The 19,112-nt window shown below is 41.5% G+C and overlaps 1 protein-coding gene across 1 annotated transcript in view; it reads right to left on the bottom strand.

Moving 5' to 3' along the window:
* RBFA (ribosome binding factor A) overlaps positions 1-19,112 on the bottom strand; it is a 40,737-nt gene that overhangs the window by 12,773 nt on the left and 8,852 nt on the right. The window contains exons 3-6 of the mRNA XM_073631184.1: positions 14,319-14,492; positions 14,096-14,208; positions 9,099-9,183; positions 7,825-7,895 (exon numbers count right to left, since the gene is read on the bottom strand). Coding sequence (XP_073487285.1) covers positions 7,825-7,895; positions 9,099-9,183; positions 14,096-14,208; positions 14,319-14,492 — 443 coding nt within the window. The remainder of the gene's footprint in view (positions 1-7,824; positions 7,896-9,098; positions 9,184-14,095; positions 14,209-14,318; positions 14,493-19,112) is intronic.

Below are 19,112 nucleotides of genomic sequence, written 5' to 3' on the forward strand. Positions count from 1 at the left end.
AACCCTTCCTCTGATTTGGATGTGCATACCCTCATTAAACCTGAGCATGTGCACTTTCAGCCCATATCCATTATATAACTATAGCTTGAATATGTTTGGGTAAATACCTGAAAAAATTAAAATTGTGCCCATGTCCAAATATTTATGGACTTAACTGTATATATACATACACTGCTTAAAAAAATTAAAGGAACATTTTTAATCAGAGTATAGGAGAAGAACGACAAGGGCGCCACTCTAAGTGCAATATTTAACCACTTCAGCCCCGGAAGGATTTACCCCCTTCCTGACCAGAGCACTTTTTACAATTTGGCACTGCGTCGCTTTAACTGCCAATTGCGCAGTCATGCAATGCTGTACCCAAACGAAATTTGCGTCCTTTTCTTTCCACAAATAGAGCTTTCTTTTGATGGTATTTGATCACCTCTGCCGTTTTTATTTTTTGCGCTATACATGGAAAAAGACGGAAAATTTTGAAAAAAAATGATATTTTCTACTTTTTGCTATAAAAAAAATCCAATAAACTCAATTTTAGTCATACACTTAGGCCAAAATGTATTCGGCCACATGTCTTTGGTAAAAAAAAATGTCAATAAGTGTATATTTATTGGTTTGCGCAAAAGTTATAGCGCCTACAAACTAGGGTACATCTTCTGGAATTTACACAGCCTTTAATTTATGACTGCCTATGTCATTTCTTGAGGTGCTAAAATGGCAGGGCAGTACAAAACCCCCACAAATGACCCCATTTTGGAAAGTAGACACCCCAAGGAAATTGCTGAGAGGCATGTTGAGCCCATTGAATATTCATTTTTTTTGTCCCAAGTGATTGAATAATGACAAAAAAAAAAATTACAAAAAGTTGTCACTAAATTATATATTGCTCACACAGGCCATGGGCATATGTGGAATTGCACCCCAAAATACATTTAGCTGCTTCTCCTGAGTATGGGGATACCACATGTGTGGGACTTTTTAGGAGCCTATCCACGTACGGGGACCCGAAAACCAATCACCGCCTTCAAGATTTCTAAGGGTGTACATTTTTGATTTCACTCTTCACTGTCTATCACAGTTTCGGAGGCCATGGAATGCCCAGGTGGCACAAAACCCCCCCAAATGACCCCATTTTGGAAAGTAGACTCCCCAAGCTATTTTCTGAGAGGCATGGTGAGTATTTTTGAAGCTCTCATTTGTTTTTGAAAATGAAGAAAGACAAGAAAAAACATTTTTTTTTTCTTTTTTCAATTTTCAAAACTTTGTGACAAAAAGTGAGGTCTGCAAAATACTCACTATACCTCTCAGCAAATAGCTTGGGGTGTCTACTTTCCAAAATGGGGTCATTTGGGGGGGGGTTGCCACCTGGGCATTCCATGGCCTCCGAAACTGTGATAGGCAGTGAAGAGTGAAATCAAAAATTTACGCCCTTAGAAGGCAGTGCTTGGTTTTCGGGGTCCCGTACGCGGCTAGGCTCCCAAAAAGTCTCACACATGTGGTATCCCCGTACTCAGGAGAAGCAACAGAATGTATTTTGGGGTGTAATTTCACATATTCCCATGGCATGTTTGAGCAATATATCATTTAGTGACAACTTTGTGCAAAAAAAAAAAAAAAAAAAATTTGTCTCTTTCCCGCAACTTGTGTCACAATATAAAATATTCCATGGACTCGACATGCCTCTCAGCAAATAGCTTGGGGTGTCTACTTTCCAAAATGGGGTCATTTGGGGGGGGGTTGAACTGTCCTGGCATTTTATGTACAACATTTAAAAGCTTATGTCACACATCACCCACTCTTCTAACCACTTGAAGACAAAGCCCTTTTTGACACTTTTTGATTACATGAAAAAATTATTTTTTTTTTGCAAGAAAATTACTTTGAACCCCCAAACATTATATATTTTTTTTAAAGCAAATGCCCTACACATTAAAATGGTGGGTGTTTCATTTTTTTTTCACACAGTATTTGCGCAGCGATTTTTCAAACGCATTTTTTGGGGAAAAAACACACTTTTTAAAATTTTAATGCACTAATACACACTATATTGCCCAAATGTTTGATGAAATAAAAAAGATGATCTTAGGCCGAGTACATGGATACCAAACATGACATGCTTTAAAATTGTGCACAAACGTGCAGTGGCAACAAAATTAATACATTTTTAAAAGCCTTTAAAAGCCTTTACAGGTTACCACTTTAGATTTACAGAGGAGGTCTAATGCCCTCGATCTGACCTTCGCGGTGATACCTCACATGCATGGTGCAATTGCTGTTTACATTTGACGCCAGACCGACGCTTGCGTTCGCCTTAGCGCGAGAGCAGGGGGGACAGGGGTGCTTTTTTTTTTTTTTTTTTTTTTTCTTTATTTTTTTTTGCTTTTTTATCTTATTTTTAAACTGTTCCTTTCATTTTTTTTTTTAAATCATTTTTATTGTTATCTCAGGGAATGTAAATATCCCCTATGATAGCAATAGGTAGTCACAGGTACTCTTTTTTGAAAAAATTGGGGTCTATTAGACCCTAGATTTCTCCTCTGCCCTCAAAGCATCAGACCACACCAAGATCGGTGTGATAAAATGCTTCCCCAATTTCCCAATGGCGCTGTTTACATCCGGCGAAATCTAAGTCATAAAATGCTCGTAGCTTCCGGTTTCTTAGGCCATAGAGATGTTTGGAGCCACTCTGGTCTCTGATCAGCTCTATGGTCAGCTGGCTGAATCACCGGCTGCATTCTCAGGTTCCCTGTTGAGACAGGAGAGCCAGAGAAAAACACGGAAGACGGTGGGGGGGGGGGGGGGGCATTCCCTCCCACTGCTTGTAAAAGCAGTGTAGAGGCTAATTAGCTGCTAGGATTGCTTTTACATGAAAGCCGACCGCTGGCTGAAAAGAATGATACCAAGATGATACCTAAACCTAAATAGGCCTATTTGCCATCCCTGCACGGACCCGGAAGTGCTTTTGCTCCCTCGGATCACACACAGTGCGTTCCAGCGGCCGGACCTGCCGACAATCCATCAGCGCAGCCTGTCTTATGAAGCGGAACGATACCACAAGATGGTCCCTGGGACACCTGGCACCACCTGCACATTATTCACATGCCTGTTTACATGTACCCTTGTGAGTACCTGCTTTTAAGATATATTAAATACTGGTTTTAAATATTGCACTTAGAGTGGCGCCCTTGTCGTTCTTCTCCTACAGTATCCAGAGGATTGCTTCTTCTTTATCAACAGGGCTGCCTTCTACAATTGCTTATATTGGACTATAATGTAGTTCTTTTGGACTTTAGCAGTTCAGAGTCTGTTGTTCTGATTATCCATTTATTATTATAGTTCCAGATGGTTAATTAATGTTATTAGTTGTGAATTAACCTCCCCAACCACCCCATTTCTTCTCCATCAAAAGAAACTAGATTCTGGGAGGTCAAAATTGTTTTTCTAATTGTGCTGTTTTTAGCACTCACATCCACATGTTTAATCAGAGTATAGCATTGTCAAAATCCTGGGATATTGATCTGGTAAGTTAAGTAGCAGAGGTGGTTGTTAATCAGTTTCAGCTGCTTTGGTGTTAATGAAATTAACAACAGGTGCACTAGGCAACGAGACAACCTCCAAAATAGGAATGGTTTTACAGGTGGAGGCCACAGACATTTTTTTCCCTACTTATCTTTTAAGTGTTTTTCACTAGTTTTGCATTTGGCTAGGCTCAGTGTCACTACTGGTAGCATGAGGCGATACCCTGGACCCTATACAGAGCAGTGGTTCTCAACCTCAGTCCTCAAGTACCCCCAACAGGCCAAGTTTGCAGGTTTTTCTTTATCTTGCACAGGTGCTTTAAATCAGAGTCAATGGCTTGGTATTTTGGACAGCTATTTTATCTAAGAGAAATTCCCAAATCATGGCCTGTTGGGGGTACTTGAGGACTGAGGTTGAGAACCACTGCTATAGGAGGTTGCACAGGCAGTCCAACTCCTCGAAGATGGCACATCAATAGTGCCATTGCCAGAAGGTTTGCTGTGTCTCCCAGCACAGTCTGAAGAGCATGGAGGAGATTCCAGGAGACAAGCAGTTACTCTAGGAGAGCTGGACAGGGCCATAGAAGGTCCTTAACCCATCAGCAGGACCGGTATCTGCTCCTTTGTGCAAGGAGGAACAGGATGAGCACTGCCAGAGCCCTACAAAATGACCTGCAGCAGGCCACTGGTGTGAATGTCTCTCATCAAAGAATCAGAAATAGTCCTCTAGTGGGCCCTATACTCACTGCCCGGCACCGTGGAGCTTGATTGGCATTTGCCATTGAACAGGTTTGCCATTGGCGCCCTGCGCTTTTCACAGATGAGATCAGGTTCACCCTGAGCACATGTGACAGATGTGAAAGGGTCTGGAGAAGCTGTGGAGAATGTTATACTGCCTGTAACATCGTTCAGCATGACTGGTTTAGTAGTGGGTCAGTGATGGTCTGGGGATGCATATCCATGGAGGGGCACACAAACCTCTACAGGGTAGACAATGGCACCCCGACTGCCATTAGGTATCGCAATAAAATCCTTAGACCCAATGTCAGACCCCACGTTGGTGCAGTGGGTCCTGGGTTCTTCCTTGTGCACGGCAATGCCCGGCCTCATGTGGTGAGAGCATGCAACCAGTTCCTGGAGGATGAAGGAATTGATACCATTGAATGGCCCCACACCATTCAATGAACACCTCTGGAACATTATGTTTCTGTCCATGCTACGCTGCCAGGTTGCACCTCAGTCTGTTCAGGAGCACAGTGATGCCCTGGTCAAGATCTGGGGGGGGGGGGGGGGAGATACCCCAGGACACCAACCGTCATATTAGGAGCATGCCCCGACATTGTCAGGCATGCATACAAGCACGTGGGGGCCATACAAACTTCCAAGTACCATTTTGAGTTGCTGCAATGAAATTTCAGCAAAATGTATTAGCCTGTTGCATGATTTTTTCACTTTGACTTTCGAGGCTGTCCTTGAATTCAGCCCTCTGTAGGTTGATAATTTTCATTTCCATCAAGCTATGTGGCATCCTTTCATTCCCAACACATTACCCAGTCCATATTCGTATAGATATCCAGCATGATATTTTTCCATATTGAGATTTGATGTGTTCTCAAAGTATTCATACTCCTTGAAATTTTCCACATTTTGTCAAGTTGCAACCAAAAACGTAAATGTATTTTATTGGTATTTTATGTGATAAAGCAGCACAAAGTGGCACATAATTGTGAAGTGGAAGGAAAATGATAAATGTTTTTTAATGTTTTTTACAAATAAATATCTGAAAAGTGTGGTGTGCATTTGTATTCAGCCCCCCTGAGTCAATACTTTGTACAACCACCACCTTTCGCTGCAATTACAGCTTTTGGGTATGACTCTACCAGCTTTGCACATCTTGGAGAGTGAAATTTTTGCCCATTCTTTTTTGCAAAATAGCTCAAGCTCTGTCAGATTGGATGAAGAGCGTCTGTGAATAGCAATTTTCAAGTCTTGCCATAGTTTCTCAATTGGATTTAGGTCTGGACTTTGACTGGGCCAGTCTAACACATGAATATGCTTTGACCTTAACCATTCCATTGTAGCTCTGGCTGTATGTTTAGGGTAGTTGTCCTACTGGAAGGTGAAACTCTGCCCCAGTCTCAAGTCTTCTGCAGACTCTAATGCCCCATACACGTGGTCGGAATTTCCGACAGAAAAAGTTAGATGGGAGCTTTTCATCGTATATTCCAACCGTGTGTATGCCCCATCAGACTTTTTACGTCAAAAATTCAGACGGACTTAGATAGGCAACATGTTCTATATTTTTCAGATGGAACAAATTCCTATCGGGAAAACTGCTCGTCTGTATGCTGTTCCGACGTACCAAAAATGACGCATGCTCTGAAGCAAGTACGAGAGTCGTACGTGTTGTCCCATCGTACGTCACCGCGTTCTTGACGGTCGGAATTCGGTGTGACCGTGTGTATGCAAGACAGCTTGAGCGGAATTCTGTCGGAAAAACCTTCAGAGTTTATTCCGACGCCAAAACCGGTCGTGTGTACAGGGCATAACAGGATTTCTTCTAAAATTGCCCTGTATTTGGCTCTATCCATCTTCCCATCAACTCTGACCAGCTTCCCTATTCCTGCTGAAGAAAAGCATCCCCACAACATGATGCTGCCACCACCATGTTTCACGGTGGGGATGGTATGTTCAGGGTGATGTGCAGGGTTAGCTTTCTGCTGCAGACAGAGTTTTTCTTTTAGGCCAAAAAGTTAAATTTTGGTCTCACCTGACCAGAGCACCTTAATTCCACATGTTTGCTGTGTCCCCCACACGGCTTCTCACAAACTGAAAACGAGACTTCTTATGGCTTTCTTCTTATTCAAACAAGGAAGACACCGCTCCAGGCGAGCAGTCACTATAGTCCGAATGCGCTGGGTGCAAGCCAAGGCCTGCCACCGATGAGCAATAGGAAGGAAAGAACGGCTGCACACCACAGGAACGTCCCAACGATTTTATTCCAAAAAATAGCAATAAACAGCCAACAAAGACAGAGTGTTCGAACCCAGGAGGTGACGCGTGCATTTCACACTAACCTCAGTGGTTTGAAGAAGCACGGAGGTCAGTGTGAAACGCACACGTCACCTCCTGGGTTTGGACACTCTGTCTTTGTTGGCTGTTTATTGCTATTTTTTGGAATAAAATCGTTGGGACGTTCCTGTGGTGTGCAGCCGTTCTTTTCTTCCTAATGGCTTTCTTCTTGCCACTCTTTCATAAATGCCAGATTTGTGAATAGCACGACTAATAGTTGTCCTGTGGACGGACTCTCCCACCTGTGCTGTGGATCTCTCCATGGGCCTCTTGGCTGCTTCTCGGATTAATGCTCTCCTTGCCCTGCCTGTCAGTTTATGTGGGCGGCCATGTTTTGGTAGGTTTGCAGTTGTGCCATACTCTTTCGATTTTCGGATGGTGGATTGAGCAGTGCTCTGTGAGATGTTCAAAGCTTGGGATATTTTTTTTTATAACCTAACCCTGTTTTAGACTTCTCCACAACTTTATGCCTGACCTGTCTGGTGTGTTCCTTGGACTTCATGATTTGGTTTGTTGACTAAGGTTCTCTAACAACCCTCTGAGGGCTTCACAGAACAGCTGTATTTATATTGAGATGAAACTGCACACAGGTGGAGTCTATTTACTAATTAGGTGACTTCTGAAGGCAATTGGTTCCACTAGATTTCAGTTAGGGGTATCAGAGTAAAGAGGGCCGAATACAAATGCACACCACACTTTTCAGATATTTATTTGTAAAAAACATTGAAAACCATTTACCATTTTCCTTCCACTTCACAATTATGTGCCACTTTGTGCTGGTCTATCACATAAAATACATTTACGTTTTTGGTTGTAACATGACAAAATGTGGAAAATTTTAAGGGGTGTGAATACTTTTTCAAGGCACTTTACCCAAGGACAAGCATCTCAATTTCCTAGCCTCCCCTAAATAGCTGAATCCGAGAAAAGACATGCATATAGCAGGGATCACCTACTTTCAGGAAGCTCCTCGGGGTCCCTCCGCTCACCTACATGCTACTGCACTGCCACAGCCATGGCCGCCCAAACGTTTCTGAGCAGTCAGTTTAGAGAGGAGCTGTATGATTTTAATCTGGTCCCCACTTCAAAAGAGCATTTTGGCCGTGAACCAAATTAAGTTTATTTAACATCCTCTCTCCCTTTCATCTGCTATCATGTAAGGTAGGGGAAAAAAGAAAATCTTTCAACAAACCAATGGTCTAAAAGACAAAATCACAGTAACTTATGCAATAGGTACCTGGATACATCCGTTTTGACTGATGAGACTTTATCCTCTTCAGATTGTAAAAGTGTGAATAGATCCTCAACCTACAAAAAGTATATATATTAGTTAAATGTCCATTAACACCACATTGTACAGTAGCACAGGCCGTAGACAAGCATGTGAAAATATTTTTTTTTTGAAATTTTTACTGTATAGTGTATGCATAGCCAAATATGTTTTTCATCTAGTCTTCGATAAGGTTTGGAACCCATCAGGCTATTTTTTTGTGGTCTCTGTCCCAGTGGGGAGATTTACCTTCACTTCCTATCGTTGAGACACACCAGGAAATGAGAGAAAAATCACACAAGAAAGAAATTCACATGTTAGCAGTCACCAGAACATTTGTCCTTATTGGATGATTTACCCTCACCTCTTGTATTAAAAAGAAAAAATTCAGTATTGTTTTTCAGAGAGCAGAATTTCCCACATCCAATATTGCAGCAAAACAAGAGCATCTAAACACCAAAACTAAAAAAGGTAGACATCATTAAAATCATTTATTGAAGTATTAATACAGCTGCATTAATTTATAACTTATATCTGCCTAGAAGTCATCTTAAAACTGGCCATACATTATACAAATTTTCTTATTCAATTTAGTTTAGATTTAATTTCAACTATGTAGCCTGCCTGATTGCATACAAATTAAAAGTGTTTAGGTTTGACCTCATATTAAATGGTTTTGGTAAATCAAAAGGAAAATTGCACAAGAAAATTGTATAACTATATGGCCAGCCTTAGCGTGGTACTTAACATTTTGTGATTGAGCAGGTTTTTTTTTAATACAGAAGAGAAATACAATGTCTCTTCTTCATTAACCCCTTAATGCTGGTGCCTCCCAGCCCTTTAAGAGGTTTCTGATGCCAGGAAGTGGAGTGGTGTTTTTGATCATGTGACCGTCACATGATCAGAAAGCTCCCGATCGCAAGTAGAGATCAGGATCTTTCCGTTAGTCGCCAGTGAATGTACCAGGAGCGTTCAGGGCGCGTGCTCTTTGCAGCTTTGTTTACATTCTGGTACACATATGAGGCCACTCGGTAGTAGGGCCCACCCACCGAGAGGCCACATATATGTGTACCCCCGGCGTGAAGGGGTTAAAGTATTCATACCTGCCTGTTTTCACTGTACACTGAGCCATGTATGCACAGTTCAATGTAGAACTTCGGAATCTGCAGGTGTGACATAATCTCGGCTGGAGTGCAGTTGAGTATAGTTCTGCTCTAACTGATGCAGTTTATTTCACATACCTCTTGCCTCTTGGCATCTTCCTTGTCCCTCACAAACACAACTGGTGGAACATTGCCAAGAACATGATGGCTTATCATAAGATGCCTTGAAAAAAAAAAACATATGTAATTAGAATGGATTAAAAACCAAAACAACTAAACTTAAAGCCACAGTGAACAGTACAACTCCAAAGACAATGGGGCTGATTTACTAAAACTGGAGAGTGCAAAATCTAGTTCAGCTCTGCATAGAAACCAATCAGCTTGCAGGTTCTTTTATAAAAAGTTTGAGGCCCGCCATGCATGATTTAAATCTCGTCCAGTTCAGCAGGAACTGGCGGAGATTAGAACTGTTATTGGGCAGGTTGAATGTACCAAGTTTATCGATTGATCAAATTGGGTACAACCAGCTTGCCAGATTCTCTTGGGATTATCGCTAGTGGCTGCTATAACGGCTAGCGATAATCACTGTCTTCTCCCGGGGGGGACGGCTTTCCCTGCCGTGAGAGCACAATTGCTGATTCCCATGTCAAGACTGCCTGTGTTAATGGGGGAATCGTGCAAATTTCTTTCCTACAACCCGTAGTTGCAGAAAAGAAATTTGCATCGTGTATGGCCAGCCTAGTTAAAAAAGCTGAATTTATAAGCCGATTGGCTACCATGCACAGCTGCACCAAATTCTGCACTCTCCAGTTTTAGTAAAACAACCCCAATACGTATGTCCTTTTGTCATAACAGTTACAAAAGAAGGCTATAATTTCAGTATATACTTGTTTATAACAAATTAGTAAATCCACAAACACACTCTCTTTTAATATATACAGTACTGTGCAAAGGGTTTAGTCAGGTGTGAAAAAACTCTGTAAATTAGGAATGCATAATTGAGTCACTTAGCCTTGTTTCCACATCCTATGCCTTCAAACATAGGAACTGGGGTGCAGGAAATAGCAGCAGGTGCTCTGGACTGATGAGTCAAAATTTGAAATATTTGGCTGTAGCAAGGGGCAGTTTTTTTTAGTGAAGGACTGGAGAGCGGTACAATATTGTGTACAATAAGTGTCTACAGGCAACAGTGATACATGGTGGAGGTACCTTGCAAGTTTGCGGCTGCATTTCTGCAAAAAGAGTTGGAGATTTGGTCAGTATCAATTGTGTCCTCAATGCTGAGAAATTCAAACAGATACCATACCATCAGGGAGGCATGCGATTGGCCCCAAATTTATTCTGCAGCAGGAAAATTACCCCAAACATACAGCCAAAGTCATTAACAACTATCGTCAGTGTAAAGGACAAGGAATCCTAGAATTGATGGTTTGGCCCCCCCACAGAGACCTGATCTCAACATCAAGTCTGGTATTAAATGAAGATACAGAAGGATTTAAGGCAGCCTACATCCCCAGAGGATCTATGCTTAGTTCTCCAAGATGTCCGGAACAACTTAGCTGCCGAATTCCTTCAAAAACTATGTGCGAGTGTACCTAGAATTGATACTGTCTTGAAGGCAATAGGGTGGTCACACCAATTATTGATTTGATTTCTGTTCATTTACATTCCATTTTCCATTCCAAAATGATTAAAAGTTCTATTTCTGAAAGCATGTTTTCACACCTGCTTAAAACTTTTACACAGTACTGTATTGAGTATAGATTTCTGGTTTTGTTATTGCCTCCTGGATTCCATAAGCTGACAGTAAAGAGCCAATGTGAGTTTTCAGGATGCATATCCACAGTATACAGCGGCACTATTGTACACTGCAGACATATTGCTGGAAAACAGTTTTCTCTATACTGGATTGGCATAGCTACTTGAACTGCCCTAATGCTGGGGCTTGCTTAAAGATGTTGTCCAGGTTTTGATTTTTAAATAGAAGCAAATGCTCCAACTTTATTATACATCTTAAGTAGTCCCCAGTTCTGTAAATTATTTCGAAAATACTGCATGATAACTGTTGTAGCAAGAACATTTCTCGTAGAGGAAAGTGGTTGCCCAAGCTGGCTGGCTCTGTCTGAGTGACCTGCCTCCCCAAAACTTCCCTGCAAGTTCTGCAGGTTTAGTCTATGTCTCTAGCTCTGCAGACTCCTCCTCCTGGTGTAGCATGATCGGGAAGATCTTCGAACCGAGGGGCGAGGTCACTTAGACGTGGACAAAACTCTACCAGCTTTATAGGCAAGGCTAGTATAAAAATAACAGGATTTTCTTCTGGTATATTGGGGAGTGAGAATGGCCTCGTGCATGCGGAATGGCTTAAGGTGTAATGCAGACTTATGAGTACACTTCCCCTATTGAGCAGTCATATGATGCGGAACAGAGCATAGACTATCAACACTCTTTTGTTATAAAATACAATATGCTAATTAAAAATCAGCATTAGCAGCGCTTCAGAATTCCAATAAACATAAAGTCCATGAATCCAGTAAAACTGTATAATCAGAAACAATCGACACAGTTCATCCATATGTGACCTAAACGGCATATATTCTTAATAGTCGACCGTCACCACACCTCGTGCGTTATCCCCCTATGGTAATGGACTCACCAGAAAAAAAGATAAATAATTGCCCGTCTTAATCATTCCTGGGGCTCCAAGATGCGTGCTTCCATCTACATGTCACTCATGACAAAAGATATATACATAGCGTAATTCCATAAATAAAGTTTAATAGTTAAATCCCCATCCCCCTTACAAGATGCACTTACAAAAAAAGATTAGTTTAAAAGGCATTTAGAACATTTAAACAGTCCTTATCGTGTTCAGTCTGAACTCTCACCGCCAGATGAATTGCTCACAGAGCGGCGTACCCGAGTTGATGCCCTCTGATGAAGTGATGACGAAACGCGTCAGAGTGTGACCAAGCAGCCATCCAGTCTGTCCATCAGCGCTGAACTCAACCCGGGTACACCACTTTGTGAGAAATTCATCTGGCAGCGAGAGTTCTGACTGAACACGACAAGGACTGTTTAAATGTTCTAAATGCCTTTTAAACTAATCTTTTGAATCTTGTAAAGGGCATGCGGATTTAACTATTAAACTTTATTTATGGAATTACGCTATGCATATGTAACTTTTGTCATGAGTGACATGTAGATTGAAGCACGGATCTTGGAGCCCCAGGAATGATTAAGACGGGCATTTATTTATCTTTTTTCTGGTGAGTCCATTACCATAGGGGCATAACGCACGAGGTGTGGTGACGGTCGACTATTACGAATATATGCTGTTTAGGCCACATATTGATGAACTGTGTTGATCGTTTCTGATTATACAGATTTACTGGATTCATGGACTTTGTTTATTGGAATTCTGAAGTGCTGCTAATGCTGGTTTTTAATTAGCATATTGTATTTTATATCTTCTTGTGTATAGTAGCTGCTATAATTTTATACATCTTAGAATTGTAGCATAAGTGCTGGGAGTGGGTTAGTCTGGTTACTTTGGTACACTTACTCTTCCACCTTTTTTTATGAACACTCTTTTGCTGTTACAGCATAGTAGATGCACTTTTTTATTAAACATCATATTTCATTAGCAAATGGGTGTCTGAAAGGAACACAATCGTGAGAGTAGGAAGGCACTTTGTCCACATGAACATCACAAAGATCAATCCATCCACTAACTTCACTAAAATGAATGCTGAACTCCAGCGAGTACGGCACAGTTCTATAGGCGCCATTACTGTACTGAAATTGCTTAGTCTAATTCCAATGCACACTGTAAGCTTCATGTTAGATAGAACTGGTCTCATTTTCTGGATGGAGGATATCCAGCAACATCTCCCCCATTCACTCACTGGTTTCTAGTTATTTCAATAACGGAAGCTCAGCAGCACAGGTTCGTATTACTTGCTAAAACACCCACTCCTCTAGACTTACATCCAGCCATCAAGGTATTTTGATATTTCCAGTACTCTTCCCTAAGTGCCAGCCCACTGCTTGCCCTTCCCATAGCCATAACCTGACTGCAAAGCATAAAGAAGCATAGAGACCCAGTGTTGACATCACTGGGTCTAAAATAAAGCGTGTAATGCAAACTAAATGGTTTTAATTCAAAAAAATGTTATTGGCATGTTAAGGAGGGACAAAGGGGGGGGGGGGGGAAGAAGGGAAGGCAAAATATAAGCATTTTAAACTTCAACTTTAAGATATGGATGTAATGGCCACATTGCCGGGATCCATACTTTAAAACATCTGTTTCTAATTACTGTAGCTCAGTCTGCCTATTATGGGCATTGGAAGTATTCCCAACTTACTTAAAGCTGAATTCCAGGTATGTTTTTTTGTATAGTTACATTAGTCCGGATTGGACCAACATAAATATACATATTCCACACCTAGCAGATCCCTGTGGAAGAGGACAATCAATGCAGCAGCTGCCACTACCACAATGGTCCTCCCTGTTTTCTGGATCTTGCGCCAAGCGGCTACCCCACAGCTTAGAAACCAGAGGAGTTTCTTGCTCGGCACAGGTGCCATTCAGAGGAAAGACTTGCATTTTTCTCAATGAACGCAAAGCATTCTCTGGTTGGACAAGGTGGAGAGGCAGAGCGGTGATATCACAACCTCCGCAGGACCTGAAAGACAGCAAGGCTACTACAGTGGTTCTGTGCTTCTACAGGGTTTCTCCAGCTTGGAAATTCGTATGGTTCAAGCTGGACCAAAGTAGCTATGCAAAAAAAAAAACAAAAAAAAAAAAAAACCCCATACCTAGAATTCAGCATTCTACCAACATTCTCAGTGTCATGGAAGTGGTCAAGAAACATTCTTAACCCTTGAGGTCCAGAGGTGATTTTATGTGCAGCCACAAACTCAAGGGACTTTATCAGTTTATTTTTAAAAGTAAAAAAACCCTTAATGTTTTGGATATCTATACCTCAGCATTCTTCCACACATCTTCTTAACATATAGAGCATGCTACTAGTAGGAACTACACCCTAACCATAGAAAGTGTGGCTAGATTACATTGTAGAATTACTAGATTTTTTTATCAAGTGAACAGGTTACTTAAAGGAAATTGCAAATACCTAAACCGTGGAGCATACTTCTGAAGTACTTTCTCTATTTCAGCATCAGTGTCTTTGCTGCCACTGCTTAACCAGTAAGCTCGACAGACTGAAAAGTCTGCAGATACAGATACCTACAACATAAAACATACAAAAGCAAAGTCATTCAAAGATTACAAATGGGTGAGAAATCAAAAGAAAAGTGACACACACTAATCAGGAATATGAGAGTCATTTACAATACCTTTGATAGTTCAATACACAATTCAGGAACCTCATCGCTAACTTCTGATGTACCCAGCAAGCTGGTTAATGCATCATACAGGATCACATTAAGAGTCTTTATACGAATATTATTTTCTTTCTTTTCTGCCTTCTGCTGTTTCATCAAGGCCAGTAAACCAGGTGGCTTGTTTTCCTACAAGCAAACACAAAATAGGCACTGAAGCCAGCTAAATATATGCAGAACACAAGAAAATATATCTGATGGAAAATCAAAAAATTGCTATGCCTAGTCAATAAAGATTATATTCTTCTGTTTGTATAATAAAAAATGATATGCAGTTCTTCCAAATAATAAAACCTCCAGCCAAAGCTTGTTTATTTTTTCATTTTAAATTAAATGAAGAATGGTTAGTATGATAACAGCGGTATCATATTTGACCATGCTGCCCCCAATTAATGATAATGGCACTCTCAGCCAGCTAACTTCGATAAAATGGACCTTGGCTCTCAGGTAATAAGACTCTTGACAGATGTTCTTCTTTTTAATGGTAAAGAGCCCCAGACTGCTGATGCAGTTCCTCTTCTCTGGACCCCCAGGAGGAGGTTGACAGAAATGACCTAACCAAACAAGAGGTCTGAGGAGTTGCTGAGGTATGTAAAAAAAGGTTTATGATCGTGTGGATGCGACTTACTCTAGTTTTCTAAATGCATACATATTTCAGGTATGCCACAACCCTTTGAAGAAAACCACTTTTGACTATCCTTACAAAGCACCTTCCAAAGAAGTAGTGTAAATAATGTACCTCACTGTCCCTTGTAAGATAGGAGTGTTTAGTCTTAAAATAATGGCCTTCTACAGTTAGTGAAAGGCCAATGGATGCTGATCGTAGGGGCGTCAGGCATTTTTTTCCCTGCCTCTAAACGCCCCTCCATGTTAGCCTACGTGTCCATGCACTTACAGTGCCTTGAAAAAGTATTCATACCCCTTGAAATTTTCCAAATTTTATCATGTTACAACCAAAAACAAACGTATTTTATTGGGATTTTATGTGACAGACCAACACAAAGTGGCACATAATTGTGATGTGGAAGAAAAATGATAAATGGTTTTCAAAATTTTTTACAAATAAATATGTGAAACGTGTGGCGTGCTTTTGCATTCGGCCCCCTTTACTCCAATACCCCACAAAAATGTCACTCTAGATGTGCAAAGCTGGTAGAGAAGAGGGACATTGGATCATATATGGTACGGCTGTCAGGGGGTAAGAAAATTTTGGGATATTTGAGATCTATCAGAAAGTGTCAGGTGTAGAAATGAACCCAAGTATGGAAATTGCATTATTTTCTCTGACATCAGACTCAATAAAGATAATTAGATCAGATATTCTTCATCATATGACATCTGCAGGTAGGACATTAATAGCATGACATTGGAGAAAGGAAAAGGGTCCAACAATAGCGGAATGGATATGTGAGATGAACGAAATTCAATATATGGAAAAACAGATAAGAGAAGAAGGGTACATAATAAGCAAAATGCCAGAAATATGGCAAAAATTGGATGAGTTTTGGTTCTCAAAAGAAATGATAAAATATGTGTAAGGGGGGGGAAATGGGCTAAGAAGGGTTTTTTTTATGATTGGGTGTATGGGTAATTATGGAAGTTGAATGGTAGGAATAATAAGAAATAGTGAAGCAGAGTGGAAGATATGAAGACTATTTATGACATAAACGATATTTATATATGCATTTACTGAAAATGTCATGATATGATATATAAACTATAGTGCTTGTTTTCCTTTTTTTAAAAAAAATATTCAATAAAGAGGAATTTGAAAACAAAGCTGGTAGAGACATCCCCAAAGAGACTTGCAGCTGTAATTGCAGCGAAAGGTGGTTCTACAAAGTATCGACTCAGGGGGCTGAATACAAATGTACCCCACACTTTTCACATATTTGTAAAAAAAAAATTGAAAACTTGAAAACCATTTATTATTTTCCTTCCACTTCACAATTATGTGCCATTTTGTGTTGGTCTATCACATAAAATCCCAATAAAATACATAAAAGCTTTAGACACTTTTACAGGCGTCAGGCATTTATTCTGCAAAAAAACGCTGCTGGCTTCTAGGTGAGTTCAAGTGACTGTAAAGGTTTGTTATTTAAAATAACAAAAAAAAAAAAAAAAAAAAACCTAACATGTTAAACTTACCTGCACTGTGCAAGAGTTTTGCACAAAGCAGCCCTGATCCTCCTTTTCTAGGGTCCCCCGGCGGCGCTCCTTTGCTTCATTGAGAGAAGCTTTCCATGGGGGCACTCGTGCGGACGTGCTCCTGAGTCCTGCTGCTGCATCTATTGACACAGACAGGACTCGGCCCGTCCCCGTGTCACTGGAATTAATTGACAGCTGCAGCAGCCAATGGCTCCCACTGCTATCAATCTATCCAATGAGGACCCAAGGCAGCAGCAGGAGCTGCTGTGCTCGTCGCTGTAACAATCGGGTTCAGGTAGGAAAAAGGGGGGGCAGCTGCAGCACAGGAGGTTTTAAGGTGAAAAACCTTGAGGGTTTACAACTCCTTTAAATAAACTTCCTGTGTGCATGAGGACAAAATCATCAGTAATTTAAACCCAACAGAGGATATAAGTTATGCATAGATTTTAGCTCAGCCAGGACATGTTGATTCTGCATTCTACTGCTTGCTTAAAACTCTGTTCACATGTATGCGTGTGTGTGATCGTGGGTGTGATCGTGGGTAGAGCAGCCCAAACATTTCAATGGGCTGCCTTACAAGAGAGAAATGTGGGGAAAGACGTCCCTGGCCCTTTTTTCTTTAAATAGAACTGCACTGAATCACATGGTACTGTAACACTTCCACCCATCTGCAAAAGCGCAGCGCTTTTCTCTGAGTGGGGAACGCGTGTGATTTTGCACATGTTCCCCACTCTCAGAGATGTGAAACTATACTGAAATATTTACAATATGCTGTAAACCCTGCTTCTGTGAAGAGAAAAAGATGCATATTATATAATGCTAAGCTATTTACAAGATACCTTAATGGGAATGTAAAAAATGAATACACGGAGCTCTGACTCGGCTTGGGTGCCCCCTGTAGCAAACTGCTGGCTGAGGGGCACTCAAAAGTAGGGAGGGGCCAGGAGCAGCAAAGAGGGACCCGAGAAGAAGAGGATCCAGGCTGCTCTGTGCAAAACCAACTGCACAGAGGAGGTAAGTATAACATGTTTGTTATTTAAAAAAAAAAAAAAAAAAAAACACAGCCTTTAAAATCACTTTAAAGCACAAAATAACTAAAAAAAAATAAATAAAACAAAACATAAAAAAAACAAACAAACAAACCACACACACTTTAATTTCATTTGTAAATAACTTTTATTTATCGGTGTGCCAGTTCTCACTGATGCAGTGTGGGAGCCGCAGTGATTCCTGTGCGTTTCCCACACTGCATTCCGATCGCACTCCGTTCATGAGAACCGCTGCGGGTGTAATGACACCCCAAAAACAGTTAAATTGCATGGGTGTGAACACCGATGCGATCCAATCCCAGTACGGAACAGATCCCAGTGCCTGCATGGGTGTGGTGCGATTAGAATTATACAAAATGAATGTCTTAAATCGCACTGCAAAGAATTGCATGGGATTTGAACAGGAATGCGGTGCGATTCCTGTCTGACTCACAAGCAGTTTGCTGCACCGAAACAGTGTGAACCAGGACTTAAACTAACACTGGACAAAAAAAAAAAAAAAGGAAGGGTGTAGAGATGCACCAAAATTTCAGCGGTCGAAAATTGTGTTTTCGGCATGTTGCCGAAAGAAAAAAAAAAAGCCGATAATCGCACATGTCCACGTCCTTCCTCCTCCCCTCATTGCAGAGCAGCGATCTCCCTGTGTTAAGGAGCTGAATTGTCCTGGCCGTAGTAACAATGTCCCACCTCCTGTGATAGACAGCACACTGATCGAATGGCAGGACATTGAATAAGTGTGATGTGATCACAGGAGGCGGGACATTTTTACGGCGGCCCGGGCAATCCAAATCCAGCTCCGTGACACACGGAGATCGCCGCTCTGCTCCAGATACAGGCAGGCTGTTGTATCTGATGGACACAGGCACTGGTGAGGCTGCATGATGGCCACAGGCAGGCTACTGCATCCGATGAGCACAGGCACTGGTTGAGGCTGCATGACGGGCACAGGCAGGCTACTGCATCCGATGAGCACAGGCATTGGTGAGGCTGCATGACGGGCACAGGCAGGCTACGGCATCTGATGGGCATAGGCACTGGTGAGGCTGCATTACGGGCACAGGCAGGCTGCTGCATCTGACAGGCACAGGCAGGCTGCTGCATCTGACAGGCACTGGTGAAGCTGCATTTGATGGACACTAATGAGGCTGCATTGATCTCTTGTACCATGTCTGCAGTCTCTGGCCGTCTTCTGTATCATATCTGCTGGAGGTGCACCGAATGGAAATGCTGCTTATAGTTATAGCAGACATGATACAAGAGATGGTTAGAGAGACTGGGGACATGATGCAAGAGATGGTTAGAGAGACTGGGGACATGATACAAGAGATGGTTAGAGAGACTGGGGACATGATACAAGAGATGGTTAGAGAGACTGGGGACATGATACAAGAGATGGCTAGAGAGACTGGGAACATGATACAAGAAATGGATAGAGAGACTGGGGACATGATACAAGAAATGGCTAGAGAGACTGGGGACATGATACAAGAGATGGTTAGAGAGACTGGGGACATGATACAAGAGATGGTTAGAGAGACTGGGGACATGATAC

The sequence above is a fragment of the Aquarana catesbeiana genome, linkage group LG05, assembly GCF_042186555.1.
Source record: "Aquarana catesbeiana isolate 2022-GZ linkage group LG05, ASM4218655v1, whole genome shotgun sequence".
Classification (NCBI taxonomy): domain Eukaryota; kingdom Metazoa; phylum Chordata; class Amphibia; order Anura; family Ranidae; genus Aquarana; species Aquarana catesbeiana.